The 16613-nt window shown below is 57.4% G+C and overlaps 1 protein-coding gene across 1 annotated transcript; it reads left to right on the top strand.

The window, feature by feature from the left end:
- Nucleotides 1-339: 339 nt before the first annotated feature.
- Nucleotides 340-15639, top strand: COL9A2 (collagen type IX alpha 2 chain; the record flags this gene model as incomplete). Its single annotated transcript, XM_080693392.1, has 32 exons — nt 340-411; nt 1495-1569; nt 2865-2900; nt 2999-3061; nt 4793-4846; nt 4956-4991; nt 5085-5108; nt 5433-5486; nt 5750-5803; nt 5909-5956; nt 6106-6162; nt 6250-6303; nt 6589-6642; nt 6995-7048; nt 7146-7199; nt 7308-7361; nt 8957-9010; nt 9433-9486; nt 9644-9697; nt 10532-10576; nt 11072-11125; nt 11290-11343; nt 11583-11636; nt 11722-11793; nt 11976-12011; nt 12125-12169; nt 12264-12296; nt 12448-12594; nt 12835-12889; nt 13163-13351; nt 14213-14290; nt 15440-15639. The coding sequence occupies 32 exons, from the start codon at nt 340-342 to the stop codon at nt 15637-15639; spliced, it is 2067 nt and encodes a 688-aa protein (XP_080549518.1).
- Nucleotides 15640-16613: the final 974 nt, after the last annotated feature.

Raw genomic sequence — 16613 nt, 5'->3', positions numbered from 1 at the left:
GGGACACGGGAAGTGCCATGCCCTGGAGGTCGGGCCAGAGGGGTCTTTGGACGGCCCTCTGCCTCCTCACTGTGAAAGGAGACCTCGTCTCGGTCCGGGTCATCCCTGGTCGCCCCTCAGATTTCCTGGCCGGCACCCCTGGCAAGCCCAGGCCGGGAACCGAGGGTGGGCGCTGGCGGCTGGACAGAGCGGGCGGAGCTGGCCGGGCGCTCTCAGGTGACAGACCCCCGCCCCCGCCCCGCCCCGGCGCTTATCCAGGAGGCCCCGCCCGTCCCCTCGAGAGCCGCTTCGCCGCCGGTGCGTGCGTGGACCAGCACGGGCCTCCATCCCGCCGCCGCCATGGTCACCGCGGCCGCCCCCCGCGGCCTCCTTGCTCTCCTCCAGGTGCTCGGGCTCGCCCTGGCGCAGATCGTAAGTCCTGCGGCCACTCCGGTGCTGGGGTCTTGGGTTCAGGATCCAGGAGTCTGGAAAAGGGCCCTGCCTGCCTCCAGTCTCTACTGACACCCCCAGCCCGAGGGGCCAGTCCCAAGCGGCAGGCCCCCTCGGTGGGCGCACACAGCGTGCCCCGGGGCACCATGAACGGAGGTGGTCGAGAACCATGAACGGAGGTGGTCGAGACGGGGAGCCGGGGTGGGGTGGGGGGCTGCCGCGAGATGCTCGGCCCTCCCCGGGACAGGCGCACGGGGCGGGAGCTGGCCCCCGGTCCTGGCAGCGGGGGAAGCCCAGGTGGCGGGGAGGACAATGGTGCCCATTCACCGGGCTGCGGAGCCTCCGCCCCCGCCGTCTCCGGGGGGCGCCGGCTCCAGCCAGACGCCGCTACCCCCCCCCCCCAGCGCCGGCCTCTCCGACCAGCTCTCGCGCCCACGTCTGGCTTCCGAGGGCCGGCTGGGAGCTGCAGGCACCTGGCTGGGAGCGCAGGGGAGAGGGCCAGGAGCCGTCCAGGCCTGCGGGCTCCTCGCCTGGGCCCGGGCGGCTGCTTAAGAGGACCACCCAGGAGGCCGGAGCCGGGTGCTCCGGGAGGGGGACAGTGCTGGCTTCCCTTTCTTCTTCTTCCCTGGGGATTTACCCACACCAGGGGCGAGGACGTGCCCGCCCACCTCCTATACCTGTTGCGCTTCTAAAAATAACGCGAGCTGCCATTCTTTGGGGACCGAAGCCAGCTGCGCTTGTCTGTGCTTTACCTGAGCCGACAGCATCCCCGTCTATTCCCCGCCGCCAGGGCAAGGGCAAGGAGCTGGCCTAGGATGAACTCCGGCTCCTCCACTCACGCCCAGACACCAGGGACCCCTGGTCTTGCCAGTGCCCTCACTCTCAAACTGCGGCCCGTAATAGCATTTAATGGACGTACAGGTGCACAGTACCCGGCACACAGCAAGCTCAAGGGGCTGGAGTTCGCGGCTCCCTGGCGAGCGGGCTGGAGCCCCCGCCCCCAGGCCGCCTTGGGGCGCCCATCTCCCGCGCCGTCTGAGGTTTGCACCCTCTGTGCGTTTTCAGAGAGGTCAACCGGGAGAGCCGGGGCCCCCGGGCCCTCCAGGGCCGCCTGGAATGCCAGGATCGGACGGCATCGACGTGAGTCTCTAACTGGGGACCCCAGCGGGAGGAAGGCGGCGGACAAAGGAGGCTTCATGAAGCCGGGTTAGGGCGAAGGTGGGAGGGCGTCCGAGGTGTAGTGCCCCCTGCTGCCAATAGGCGGCACCAGGCAGCGCCACAAGGCACCCGTTTGTTCAGCGAAAACCTCAAACCAGCCCTGAAATGCAGCCACCGAGACAAGGGACTGCTGTTCCTCTGCCCGCCACAGCCGCAGCGCATCCGTACGCCTCCCCCGCCCCTGTCCTCTCCTTTTGCGGTAGAAGATGTCTTAATCGCTCGCGCTGCCCCTGGCAGGCTTGGACGTTTCTTCAGGAGAGCTGGGCAGCCTTGGCCAGCTGGGGCCCCAGCTACTGTCTCTTCCTGTTGGCTTATTTTTCTCCCATTTAGAATCACCCGGGCTTGTTCCCGGTCCTCCCTAGCATGGTGAGGGTTAAATTCCTCCTTCCCGCGGCTCCCCCAGGAGGTCAGCTCTATGTTTACAGTCTGGACAGACTTCTATTCAGCCTGGAGCCCTCACCTCAAACCCCGGGCACTGGACCTCAGCCAGGCGCAGGCCGCTGCGGGGCCTCTGAGGCTGATCTGACTACCGCCCCTCCTGTCCTCCACCAAGAGTCCTTTGTTACTGGGGAGAGGTCTTTCCAGTTTGGGGGACATTTTGAATCTCCCTCACTCGGGCCCCCTGGGTCCTTGCTCCAGCCTCTGGTTGTCCTGACTCACAATCCAGAAGACAGTCCTCCTGGCCCCTCTCCCTTTGGTTTTCCCTAAAAGCCCCTTTCTTCCCCCAACCCTTGTTGAAGTCCAGGAGCCCACCGCTGGGTGTCAAAGCCTGGCAAAGTCCTCACCACGATGGGCGCGCCCCTCTCTAGCTGCTGGGATCACTCTTAGTGCACCTACAATTTTTTTTTCCATAGTGGGGATGGAACCCAGGGGCATTCTACCTCCAAGTTGCCCCCCCCCCCCAGCCCTGTGTTTGGTTCTTTATTTTGAAACAGGGTCTCACTGAGTTGCAAAGGGCCTCGCTAAGTAGATGAGGCTGGCTTTGAACCTGTGTGATCCTCCTGTCTCAGCCTTCCAAGTACTGAGATTACAGGCATGCGCCACCACCCCTGGCTCTACTTTTTTTTTTTTTTTTGGAGGGAAAGAGGGACTAGGGCCCTTCAAAGCTGAAGGGGGGAGTATGAGGAGAGGAGCCTTTGGCCAGCCAGGGCCTGTTGGTTATTCACTTGGGAAACCATGAGCCATAGAGTGTTGTCTCCCCAACTTGTATCTTGCAGGGTGACAAGGGTCCTCCTGGAAAACCTGGCCCTCCGGTGAGTGCTCTTTTCCCTTTGACTTTTGACCTTTTGACTTTTGACCTTCCAGTACTTGCTCTCCTCTGGCTAACATTTGTTCCACATTTGTTTTCAAGGGACCCAGGGGAGAACCTGGCAAACCTGGGCCAGATGGGCCAGACGGGAAGCCGGGGATTGATGTGAGTACCTCTGCTGGGCAGGGCAGGGCAGGCCCCCGCCTGACCCCCAGAGCAGGGCGCTGGCCTCTTGGCTCACCTGTTCCCGCTGTTACCTTCCTGTGACATGTGACCTCAGTGGAACCTCACGCCCACTGGCAAGGGGGGCAGCTGTGCTTTCTGTGGAGTTCAGGGTTCTCCTCTTGCTATAGCCGTCAGGTCTTGGTTTCACATGTCTGGCCTGCAGGGATCAGTGTGAATGGATCCGGTGGGGCTGACCCTACGCACCCTGTCCTTCCCTCCCGGCTTTCCTTCCCTGCCCCTCCACAACTCCAGGCACAATAGCACAGACTCGCAAGGGCCCCCAGCCACAGGCTCCTGGATGCAGCTGGTCCCGGGAAATAGGGCCAGTCATCTGGTGGGGGATGCCGGCGGGCAGTCACTGGTGATGCGCGGAAGGAGAGGTGCCCAGGAGTTGCCCACACCCTGCGGGCTCAAGACGTGTGGTCAGGGGCTGAGACCAGATCCCCCTCTTGCTTCCAGGGGGACCCAGGGCCCCTCCAAGCTTGCCCACACCCCACAAAGATTACAGAGCACCTTGCCTTCTCCCCGGAGATAGGTTCTCACGTTCATCCAGAAACATAAGCATATTAACTCGATTTGCAGATGAGAAAACTAAGGCTGAGATGAACTTGCCAGGGACAGATATCAAACAAATAAACAGGCATATAGACCCGTGTCTACGTCTTCTAGACTTCCAAACTGGGGACATGAGGCCGGACCAACAAATGTGTGTGGGACGTGGGGGTACTGGGGATTAAACCCAGGGCCTTCTGCCTCCAACCTACACCCCCGGTCCTATTTTATGTTTTATTTATTTTTATTATTTATTTATTTATTTGTTCATGGTACTGGGGATTGAACTCATTCTATTTTCAAGTCACACTCGCATCCCTACTTGATTTTTTCTTTTTAATTTTGAAACAGGGTCTTAGTCGGGTGTGGTGGCACTCACTGGTGCTCCCAGTACTTCGGAGGCTGAGACAGGAGGATCTGAGGTTCAAAGCCAGCCTCGCAATTTAGCGAGGCTCTGAGCAACCTAGTAAGGCCCTGTCTCCAAATAAGAAATAAAATCGGGCTAAGGGTGTAGCTTAGGGGTAGAATGCCTGTGGGCTTCTCAGCACCAAAAAAAGAAAAAAAAAAGAATGGAGGAGGAGGAGGAGGAAGAGGAGGAGGAGGAGGAGGAAGAGGAGGAGAAGGAAGAGGTCTCACTAGATTGATGAGAGTGTCACTACTTGCTGAGGCTGTCCTCGAACCTGTGATCCTCCTGTCTCAGCCTTCCAAGTACTGGCATTACAAGTGTGAGCCACCACACTCAGCTATTTTTTAATTTTTGAAATAGACTGCTAGGTTGCCGATAGCTTTACTACATTGCTAAGGCTGTCCTCAAACCTGCGATCCTCTTTTCTCAGCCTCCCAAGTACTAGGATTACTGGCATGTGCCACTATACCCAGCTCAGGGCCTATAAATCTTTGGGCCTTTGTTTCTCATCTGTCTAAAGAGGATAATTTTCTGTCTGTCAATGTTACTATGGGAACTAAGGAAGGAAAAGAAAAAGGTGATGAGGCCTTCCTGGGGTATGTTGAAAGAAGACTTGGGCCCAACTAGGAGAGTCCTCTGGACCTGCCCTGCCCTCTGGGTCTGGACTGCCCCCTAGTTTTCCCCACTAATCCTACATTCTGTTTGTTCCACAGGGTTTAACTGGAGCCAAAGGGGAGCCTGGCCCTATGGGGACTCCTGGAGTCAAGGTAGGTGGTGAACTGGGAACTCTACAGCCAGTGGTTAGAGGGGCTTTAGTAGAGAGGTGCAGGGACCCAGAAAACCCCAGTCTTTGAGACATTTACATTGCTCCTGCAGGGCCAGCCCGGACTCCCAGGACCCCCTGGCCTGCCGGTGAGCACAATGTGTGGGGCTCCAGGCCCCCACTGTGGGCAGGGAGGACTGCAGAGGGGGCCATGAACCCAATTCCTTTTTCTTGTGTTTCAGGGTCCTGGTTTTGCTGGACCTCCGGTAAGTCCTCAGGGATCTGGCAGGGTCCCCCAAGGACTCCCAGGGAAGGAGGGGACCGCTGTAGAACTTTCAGGCCATGAGGGGGAGGAGCCAGCATGCTGTGATGGAGCCAGGAATGGGTGGGCTTGGGAGGTCCTGGGCTAGCCCCCTCTGGACCCATCCACTGACTCTGGAATTCTCTGGTTCTTAAAGCCCCATCTGTCAGTCTCTCTGGGGTTGATCAAAAAGTCATAGTGGAGAAAGGGCTTTGGGTGCCGGTCCTTACCTTTTTGTCCAGGGTGGGCCGACTGAGGCATCTGGGACATCCACATCTCTGCTCCCCAGGGACCACCTGGACCTGTTGGCCTCCCTGGTGAGATTGGAGTCCCAGGTCCCAAGGTGAGCCCCAGCCTTGCCCTGGGATGGGCTCCTAGGAGCGCCTGGGCTGATCACACGCTTCTCCTGCTGAGCCTGCCCTGCAGTCGGGTGGGCTGGGCTTTTGGGGATGCTAAGGGCTTCCAATCTCCTGGATCTTCCCAGGTGGTGGCTCTCGGGAGGCATCCTGCAGGGCAGGATGGGCAGGGCCATGGCAGGAACAGGGAGGGGGGGATAACCTGAGCAGGGCTGGATGGTAGTATGATTTGGGCACCTCTTGCTTCCAGGGGGATCCAGGACCGGATGGACCATCAGGGCCTCCAGGTCCCCCTGGAAAACCGGTAAGTGTCCTCAGAACCCCAGCCCCATGGCCATGGCCTCCCAGGGAAGGGGCTTGGGGTGGTGAAGGGTCAGGCCAGGGTCCATCTTCATATGTGTCTTCTCAGGGGCGTCCAGGAACTATCCAGGGCCTGGAAGGCAGCGCTGACTTCCTGGTGAGAGGCAGAGTCTCAGTGGGGGCTGATAGGTGTCATGGATCTGGGGCCGGGGGTGATGGGGAAGTGGGGAGAATGGAGACGGCCTGCCCAGGTGGCCTGAGCCAGGCTAGTGACCTCAGGGTTCTTGGGGGGGGGGTTCTTTCCAGTGTCCAACCAACTGTCCGGCGGGTGCGAAAGGCCCCCCAGGGCTGCAGGGAGTGAAGGTGAGAGCGCCTGGCCCTTGTCCAGGGAGGGTGGTGGGGCAGGAGATGGAGAAGGGATCTATTACTGAGCTGCCTCCTTCCCTTCAGGGGCATCCAGGAAAACACGGGGTTCTGGGTGATCCTGGCCGCCAGGGCAAGCCGGTGAGTGTGTGGGGTGAGGGCCATGGGATCGGGGCTCCGTGGAGCCGGTCCTAGAGCAGTCGGTCCCTTTCTTTATTCCTTGGGCCGGGAGGCAGGAAGCCTATGTTCCAGACCAGTGCATCTCTGGGCAAGTCTCTTCTGTGCCTCAGTTTCCCCATCTGTAACACAGGACTGTGTGGTTTCCAGGGGTCTTTCCTGTCTCCCTTTGCTGGGGAAGGTGGCTGGTATCATTGTCTGGGTATTGGTCTGTTTGTCGCCTGTCTGATGGCTCGTCCCTGCCCTTAGGGTCCCAAGGGAGATGTGGGTGCCTCTGGAGAGCAAGGCATCCCCGGACCACCGGTAAGGAACACGTCTCCCCTGCAGCCTGCCTCTCGTCCCAGGAGCCCTGGATGGGGACATTGCCCTGCTCAGATCTCTAGCTTACAGTGAAAACCTGTGTTCAGCTGGGAGTGCCTCTGGGCGGGGAGACGGAGACTGAGGCTGGCTGTCAGGAATCAGGGGACAGGAACAGCCAGAAGCTGACCCAGTTCTGCCACTGTCCCTTTGAGTGACCCTGGGGAGTCCTTCTCTACCTCTGAGATTTTTGACTATGGCTGCTTATTTCAAAGGGACATTGTGAAAGAGGGAGTCAGAAAAGGTAACATGAAATGGGCCTTGCAACTGCCCTCACTGCCATTTTTTGTCTTTACAGGGTCCCCAGGGTATCAGGGGCTACCCGGGCATGGCCGGACCCAAGGGAGAGACGGTAAGCGAAATAGGGATGTCCTGTAAGAGTTTCTGGGACCAACCCTCTGGCCTCCCTGGACCAGCCAGGACTGACTTCAACCCTTTTTTCTCCCCAGGGTCCTCGTGGGTATAAAGGCATGGTGGGATCCATTGGTGCCGCCGGGCCACCGGTAAGCCTGCTCCTGTCCCCTGCCCCCTGGCCCAAGCTCCTATGGCTGCAAAACAGGTGCTTGTCCCTGTGAGCCCGTATGACCTGGATTCTTGTTCCTTCTTACCAGGGTGAGGAAGGTCCGCGGGGACCCCCAGGCCGAGCTGGGGAGAAGGGCGATGTGGTGAGTTCCCAGCCACTTCTGGTCCACTCCTGGGGAGTACTGGGCAGGACTCAGCTCCACCCAAGGCTGGTGTGTGTGTGTGTGTGTGTGTGTGTGTGTGTGTGTGTGTGTGTGTCCGCCTGTGCCAAGATTACAATTAGCCCAAATTCAAAACTTTGGGAGAAGCCTTGGGACCCAGGGCTCATGGTCACTGATGCTAGACAATGAAATTCCAGCAAATCAGCTGAAGGATTAATGGGATTTGATCTGGATCCTGGTTCAACTCATTAATTTTTTTAATTAATAGACCTTTTTTTTCTGAGCCGTGTTAGGTTTGCAGATAAATTGAGCAGGAAAGTACAGTTGACTATTTTATTTTAATGCAACTTTTTTTTGTGTGGGTGTGGGTGTGGGGATGGAACCCAGGGGCATTTGACCTCCGAGCTACACCCCCTGCCCTATTTTTTATTCTTTATTTTGAAACCGGGACTCGCTGAGTTGCAGAGGGCCTCACTTAAGTAGCTGAGGCTGTCCACGAACCGCGATCCTCCAGGTCTCGGCCTCCCGAATGCTGGGATTACAAGCGTGTGCCACCACGCCCGGCTTAACGCAACTTTTTTAATATACAGAAAAGTGCAGAAAATGATATAATGCACCCCAAATGGCCGTCTCGCAGGTCCCACTGTCGGTGAAATCTTGCCGCGCCCCTGTCATCGGCTGCCCTCCCGCACCCCTGCACGTGGTTGTTGCTTTACTCCAGTGTTTTCACCCCTGGACGCGTTGGGGCAGATCTCTAACACATGAGGACTTTTCTCCAGAGAGTCACTTCACTATCACCACTAACAATTAGTCCACAGTGTTACCTAACAACCAGCCTGCTTTCAGTTTTTCGCGGCTATCTCAAAACTGTACTTGGAGTTCTGGTCCCAGTCAAGATCCCCCTCAAAGCCCACAAGTCATTTTTGGTTGTTGTTGTTGCTGCTGTACTGGAGCTTGAACCCAGAGCTGCTTTACCAATGAACTACGTGTTGGGGGGGGGGGGACCTGGGGATTGAGCCCAGGAGCTTTCTACCTCTGAGCTACACTCTGAGCTACACTCCTCAGCCCTTTGTTTGTTTGTTTGTTTGTTTGGAAACAAGCTTTCACTACATTGCTGAGAGCCTCACTAAGTTGCTGAGACTGGTCTGCAATCCTCCTATCTCAGCCTCCCAAGCACTGAGATTACAGGCATATGCCGCCATGCCTGGCTAAATTTATTTATTTATTTATTGTGGTACTGGGGATTAAAATCAGGGGCAAAGGCGGGCATGGTGGCGCATGTTTGTAATCCCCGCGCTTGGGAGGCGGAGACACCAAGCCTGATTGTTGTTTCTTTACCTAAGTGAGCTCTGGTCTCAGTGAATGACAGCTCCAAGGAGCCCCGCCCCTGCCCAGCATTGCTGCCTGGCAATGACCTCTCATCCTCCCTGTTTCCAAGCCTCACCCCCCCCCATCCCCTCAAACTCTGGCCTGTGATGGAGGGACTGGGACCCAGAGGCCGCTGATCTCCGCTATGCCCCTCTCAGGCAGTCAGGGCTCAGTATCCTGAGGTGACCTCATCTCCATCTGCTTTGCAGGGCAGCCAGGGTGTCCCAGGACCCCAGGGGATAACAGGCCCAAAGGGAGCAACCGTAAGTGCCAGGGGCCCAGGCCCACCTGGACAGGGTGCGATCGGTTTGTCCAAACCCTCAGAGGAAGGGAATTCCGGGATTCTAGACTGAACTCCATAGTGGGCAGTTTTGCTTTATGGGGAGGGGGCTGCCTTCTTTTCTGTATCTTAGTTTCTTCACTTAAAATAGGGGTGGTACTGTAGGAGAGACCATGGGACGCTTGTAGCTATGTGGGACTCCATTGTCCATACAAAGGAAAGACCATGGGGCGTCCCCACAGTCCCCTCCCCAGCGTGCCCCCTGCCCACTTGCCGGGGGGCTTCCTGATGACCGGATCAACGCCCTACTTGCACACTGAAGCTGTCTCAGAGGGTCATCGTGGGTGGGCTGACCCCAGGTCTCTTCCTATTGTGAGTCTCCGTTAAACTGCCCCCCCTGAGCAGGGCCCCCCAGGCATCGATGGCAAGGATGGGACCCCAGGCACACCTGGCATGAAGGTAAGAGTGAAGACTGCCGCTGGGCCGGGGTCCTCCACTGTGTCTCAGGCACATCCCTTCTGTGTCTGGACCTCCATTGCCCTACCTGCCCTTGGGTAGAAGCACGGACCCGCTAGCCGCAGCTCTAATTTGTACTTCTGGTCCTGTGTCTCCCCAGGGCAGTGCTGGACAGGCAGGGCGGCCAGGAAGCCCAGGCCACCAGGGCCTAGCGGTGAGTTTCAGGTGGAGCCACAGGGCAGGTTTTCCTCCTCCGCCCGAGAGGCCAGTGTTGCCCACCTCCCCGCGAGAGCATGATGATTGGATGATTTGGAGATTGCTCCAGCCTTCTCTTTGGCTGTTCTGATCCTCCACGTTGGCCAAGTGGAAACCAATTATTTCCGTGCTAAAGCCCCTTCCGTGGCTCCCCATTGCCTCCAGGAAAGTTACTCCATAAGCAGTTACTGAATGCACACACTATATGCTGGGGAAGCCGTTATGAACAGGCAGATGCCCTCCTTGACCTCACAGCTCACCTTAGCATTCGCTGACCTCCGTATTTGCTCCCCAGCCTGCCTCTCCTGCTTCACGGCCGCCGTCTGTCCGTCTGTCCTCCCTGTCTCAACATTGCTGTGGCTTTCTCCCTCCACACCTGGAAGCCTTTGCTCAGCTTTTGGCTTGGAATGCCCTTCTCTGCTCTCTCTGTCTTCTTGCCGCTGGATCCCATCCCCTGCTGGGGGTCCTGACTGGCCAAAGCCTGGATATCTGTACACAAGCAGAGTCATGTTCCTGTAAGCACTCACTGTGCCTAGGCACACGGGACTGTGCCCAGCTTTCCCCCATGGACACGGGCCCTGGCAGGCAACCCATTCTCTGTACCCCATTCCTTTCCCACCAGGGTTCAGGGCAGGGGGTGAGTGCAAGCAAGTTCAGGATACCACCCTCTGGTCTTCTGTGGCTTACCTCCCACCAGGTAGAGGAAACCTGGATTGGGAACAGGAGGTAAAGCAACAGGTGCATGGGGGTTCTCCTGCCCGGGGCATAGACTGACGTCCATTTCTTTCTGCAGGGTGTGCCAGGCCAACCTGGGACAAAAGGAGGCCCTGGAGACAAGGTGAGATGACCCCAAGCTGGGGGAAAAATTGGTCTCATCTGAGCAAGGGAGCCAGGGGCCAGGGAATGGGGTAATGGCTTCAAGAACTACTTCAACCAAGCTCGAGACTCAGCCTGAACCAGGCCACCTGCCTCCTGCCATCTTCCACCCTAGTCCTCGCCACCTTCATGGCTTTAAATCTAGAGGAGAGCTGGGCATGGTGGCACATGCTTGTAATCCCAGCACTTGGGAGGCTGAGACAGGAGGATCACGCAGGTTCGAAGCCAGCCTCAGCTACTTAGTGAGGCTCTCAGCAACTTAGTGAGACCCTGTTTCCAAATAAAATATAAAATAGGTCTGGGAGTACAGCCCAGAGGTAGAAAAGCCCTTGGGTTCCACCCCTAGTACCACACCCGTACTCATTTGGTTACAGACCTTTACAGGGTTCACTGGGCTTAACTGAGTCCAAGGGCTTGCTGGGCCACCCAGACTGACCTGAGAACTGTTTCTCTGCAGGGTGAGCCTGGCCAGCAGGGCCTCCCTGGATTCTCTGGCCCCCCAGGGAAGGAGGTAAGTGTCCCACCCACTGACCGGGGGCTTTGGCTCTTCCAGGCCCAGGGTGTGGGCTGGAGTTCCAGCCTAAGGAGTTTCTGGGTTACTCTTGTCCCCGTCCTGAGACTCTTTCTGAGCCAGGTGTGGAAGGGAGGGTCCCACCAGACCACTCTTTCCTTCAGGGAGAGCCAGGGCCTCGAGGAGAAATTGGTCCGCGGGGCATCATGGGACAGAAGGTAAGTGCCTGGCACAGTGGTCCCTCCCTGGAGTCCTTGCCACAGTGGCACTGCTGGGTCTGGGGTCAGGGTCCTCTCTCTGGCAAGGGCTCAATTTTGTGGTCTGTGAAATGGAGCAAGGGCCCCCTGCTGGTAACAGCAGGGATGGAGGAGACCTTGACCCTGCCAGGGTACAAGGCTTGGCAGAGGGGGGCTGTCAGTGCCGAGATCCTGGGTGTGACCTTCTCTCTCCATTTCAGGGTGACCAGGGAGAGAGGGGGCCCGTGGGGCAGCCAGGCCCACAAGGCCGACAGGTGAGCCCAGGCCGGCTGAAGGGCAACGCAGCACATAGGGCATCTCCTTAGAATCGCTCCTCTGTTTGTTTTCTTTTCTCCTCAGGGACCCAAGGGGGAGCAGGGCCCCCCTGGAATTCCAGGGCCCCAAGGCTTGCCAGGCATCAAGGGAGATAAGGTGCCAAACCGGGATGGGAAATACCAGGGGAGGGCCTGAAGATGGGCCGGGCGGCCGTGGGGCTCAGATCTCCCGGGGCTCTGGGTGGGAGAGGAGAGGGATGCGCCTGAGCCGCGGGGGACCTCCTGGGACCCCTCCCTGGAGAGAGGAGCTCGCCAAGCCCCTGGTCTTTTTTTCTCCAGGGCTTCCCAGGGAAGACCGGGCCCCGCGGCGGAGTGGTGAGTCCCAGCTCCGGGTTCCGGATCTCAGGGCGAGGGCACCCAGCGTGTGGTGCGTGGGGTGGTCCCAGCCCCGCGCCCAGCGCGCCTGACCCAGGGCTCTCTCTCTGCAGGGCGACCCGGGGGTGGCCGGGCTCCCCGGAGAGAAGGGAGAGAAGGTGAGCGCGAGGCGGGGAGGGGAAGGGTGCGGGAGGGTGCGGGAGGGTGCGGGAGGGCCCCACCCTTCATGACCGCAGCTCCCTGTGCCTGCAGGGCGAGTCTGGCGAGCCGGGGCCCAAGGGGCAGGTGAGTCCCCCCATCCCCTCCTGCTGTCCCCGCACTTCCCAGGCTCAACCCAGCGACCCACCCCCCCCCCCCGCCCCGCAGGTCCTGCCCCTCCCGCCCCACGCCCACCCTTCCCCGCCGACCTCGCTCCTTCTCGTCCCGCCCCCGGCAGCAAGGAGTCCGCGGAGAGCCGGGCTTCCCGGGCCCCAGCGGGGATGCGGGCGCCCCAGGGGTGCAAGGCTACCCCGGCCTGCCCGGCCCTCGAGGACTGGCTGGAGACCGAGGCGTGCCAGGACAGCCCGGGAGACAGGGCGTGGCGGTGAGTGGGGCTGGGCAGGGGCTTTGGGGGCCGAGTGGTCCCCGTTTATGATACCCCAAAGGCTGGGAGTTCTCAGAGGCCTCCCTGAGGCTGGTTCCACGCCCCTGATCTTAGAGCAAGGGTGTGCTAGGTCATGCACGGAAGAAAATCCTTCCCGGGAGAAGGAGCAGGAGGGCGGTGGGTGCCCGAGAGGTCAGCCCAGGTGACCAGGGCTTCCTGAAAGGCCCTCTCTGCTTTCAGGGCCGAGATGCCAGTGACCAGCACATCATAGACGTGGTGATGAAGATAATGCAAGGTGAGGGGGGCGCTGCGCTCGCCGCCTCAGGGCGCCTCCTGCGGGCGCCTCTCCAGGGGCGGAGCCTGGGGGTCCCGCCTCAGGGCGCCTGCTGCGGAGGAGCCTGCTGCCCCCAGCCGCCTCAGGTGCTCATTCCAGGAGCCGAGGAGCCCTGGACAGATCCCTCTGGACCGGCCTAGGGAAGGGGGAGCTGAAACTTGAGCTTAGTCGACAGCAACTCGGAGGCCAGGGTCCTAGGGAGGCTCCCATCTCACAGACCTCTCCCCCATCCAGAGCAACTGGCAGAGGTGGCTGTGAGTGCCAAGAGGGAAGCCCTGGGTGCGGCCGGGATGGTGGGTCCCCCAGGACCACCTGGGCCTCCCGGGTACCCAGGCAAGCAAGGACCCCACGGGCACCCTGGCCCCCGGGGCATTCCTGGCATCGTGGGAGCCGTGGGTCAGATCGGCAACACAGGCCCCAAGGGTGAGTGCTGTCCTGCGGGCGTGGGGCCTGGGCTGGGGATTGGGCCAAGGCTGGCCGGCTGCTCAGTCTTCCCCTGGGCGGACAGTGGCCTGCGCTCAGCCACACTGCCCAGAAGGCACTCCAGGGCTTTTCCATAGCACATCAATGGAAACAAATATACTATTTTATACCTTCAGGGGTTTTGTTTGTTTGTTTAATATGCTTAGTGGTACCCCCTAAACATCTTTGCATTGTCTAGAGATGGGGGCTGATCAGTAGAAGAGTCAAGCAGCAGGCTCTGGACCCAGGGTTTGGTCGTGAAGCCAGACTCTGACTGTCCTACTGTGGCCCTTCCACATCATGGCCCTTAACCTAAATTAATTTCCCTGGGCCTTCAATTTATCATCCGTAAACTGGAGACATTACCAGTGCTTGGGGTGAGGGCTGAGAGAAGAGAATCAGCCTCAGCAACTTAGGGAGACCAGATTTTAAAATAAAAAGTAAAAAGGGCTGAGGGTGTAGCTCAGAGTTAGAAGGCCTTGTGTTCAATATCCAGTACCAACAATTACCTAAATTTAGTAGATAAATTTATGTAGAGTAATTTACGTAGAGTTGATCTTGGTTCATTGCTAGGTACAAAGTAAATGCTGACTTTTTATTGGACACTTTCTGTAATTACCTATCAGATACACACAGTCTCCCAGCCTTTGTCGGGATCACCCTTTATTTAACACCCCTCCATGGTTATTTCCACGTTGCTCTTTTTTAAACTAGCACAAAACTGGAATAATGTCAGTGCGTGTGAAACAGAAATTAAAGAGCAAACAAGGTAGGAAACATCTTTCAATTCTGAAGAACAAAGACTCCCTTTCTTGCTTGCAGGGAAGCGAGGAGAGAAGGGCGACCGAGGAGAAGTGGGGCGTGGGCACCCTGGGATGCCTGGGCCCCCGGGGATCCCAGGTAAGACTGGTCAGCTACGGCTCTGTCCCTGAGCTTGGAGATGCCTGCCTCTGGGTCTCTTCCACGGTTTACGTGCTCCCGGCTTGGAGTGCCCAGAGTTTCTGGGTGGGCTCTAGCTGGGCATTGGACGCAGAGACTCTGGGGACTTCCTGGGATGTACGGTTACTTCATGGTGGGGAAGGACAGCATTTGCTTCCAGGATTTGACTGACTAGGAGTTGGACGTAAGGGACAATCACAGAATCTGCCTGAGGCAGAGCTCTTTGTTTTTATGGTGCCCCTGCTTTTGTTTTTCCCACTTGAAAATTTCCCCACCTTGCCAGGTATGGTGAAGCATGCTTGTAATCCCAGTTCTTGGGAGGCTGTGAGGTTTGCGGACAGCCTCAGTAATTTAGGGAGGCCCTCTGCAATTTAGTGAGACCCTGTTTCAAAATTTAAAAAAATAAAAGGGCTGGTTGTGTAGTTCAAAAGTAGAATGCCCCTGGGTTCAATCCCCAGTACCACAAAAAATAAAATAAAATAAATAAAAAAATAAAAATCCCTACCTTTAGCCTTGGTAGGATGAGATTACAAGGGTGATGGCATGCCCTTGTAATCCCAGTATTTAGGAGGCTGAGACAGGACAATCACTCATTTGCGGCCAGCCTCAGCAACTTGTGAGGCCCTCCAAAACTTAGACCATGTTTCAAAATAATAAAATAGGGCTAGGGCTTGGGGTGTGGCTCAGAGGTAGAATGCCCCTGAGTTCACCTAGTATCACAAAAAAAAAATAAAAATAAAAAGTCCCTACCTTGAGGTATTGTAGGGCTAAGCCAGGCATGGTGGCACATGCCTTTTAATCCCAGTACTTGGGAGGCTGAGACAGGAGGATCATAGGTTTGAGGACAGCCTCAGCAAGTAATGAGACTCATCAACTAGTGAGACCCTGTTTCAAAAATAAAAATAAAAATAGGGCTGGTGGGTGTAGCAGGAAAGTAGAATGCCCTTGGGTTCAACCCGCAGCACCACAAAATAAAATAAAAATAAAAATAGGGCTGGGGTTGTAGCTCAGATATAGAACATACCTGGATTCAATCCCTAGTACCAAAAGAAAAAAAAAAAAAAAGAATTGAGAAAGTAGGGGACCTGATGTCTTGCTGTTCTTTCACAGGACTCCCCGGCCGGCCTGGCCAGGCAATCAATGGCAAAGATGGAGACAGGGGGTCCCCAGGGGCTCCAGGAGAGGCGGGTCGACCTGGCCTGCCAGGCCCCGTGGGGCTGCCAGGCTTCTGTGATCCTGCAGCCTGCCTTGGCGCTTCAGCCTACACCTCAGCCCGACTCACAGAGCCCGGGTCCATCAAGGGGCCGTGAACAGCAGTACAGGACAGATGGGCGTCCTGGGTCCCGTCTGGGTGGACACGCCCTCCAGCCCAGGAAAACTAGCTTCCCAGGCCCTTGGGTCCAGGGCCTACAGGTTCTAAGGACAAGGAGTTGGAAAACTTGGGGGAAGTGGAATGAAAAGGAGGAGCCAACAGCAGGTGTCGCCAGAGAGCAGAAGCTCCAAAGGGAACCGGTGGCTTCCCTCCTAGCACCGAGCACTGCTGGGATGCTGCCAATGTCTCCCTAATCTACACCATTCCCTGCTGGCCAGCTGGTCCTTGGGGAAGGTGCATCGAGGTCTCTGCTGGCTCCTGATACAACATCACGGTCCCAGGTCCTCATCTTCATGACACTCTCGCTCTCTGGGCTCACTGGGGGACTGCTGGTGGGCGGCTTCTCTTGCGGTGACCATCCTCAAGACAGCCCCACTGCTTCCTTTCTGCCTCCCATCTCAGTATTTAATACCCATCTCCTTTCCTTTCTGACACTGCTCCCTCCCACCCCCGTCTCCCCAGAGCCACCCTATAAATAAAAGCCCCCAGTAAACCAGGATATGAGTTGTTGGGCTCCGCGTCTTATGGATGGGGTGAGGGTTGTTGCTGGATCTCTCTTGCCTGGACTGAATGATCAGGGGCTCCAAAGAGGGAGGAAAGGAATGGGGCCCTTTTGTGTGGACATCTTTAATTATGAGCATTGGGCTGGCATGGCATATTTGAGGAACACCTGTGGGGAGAAGCTGGGGGTGGAGGCAGGAGAGCGATGTGCTATGTATCTTTGGGCAAATCCCTTCTGAACCTCTGTAAAATATGCTCTTTCTCTTTCTGGCTCATTAATAACATAATGTTCTCCAGGTCCATCCATTTTCCTGCAAATGACATTATTTTGTTCTTCTTTATTGCCAAAAATTCCATTGTGTGTATATCCCATAATTTTGTAATCCATTCATCTGTTGATGGACACGTAGG

The sequence above is a fragment of the Muscardinus avellanarius genome (assembly GCF_963383645.1).
Source record: "Muscardinus avellanarius genome assembly, chromosome: 3".
Lineage (NCBI taxonomy): Eukaryota > Metazoa > Chordata > Mammalia > Rodentia > Gliridae > Muscardinus > Muscardinus avellanarius.
The sequence above is the reverse complement of the archived record's forward strand: the minus strand, read 5'-3'. Positions and strand labels throughout refer to the sequence as shown.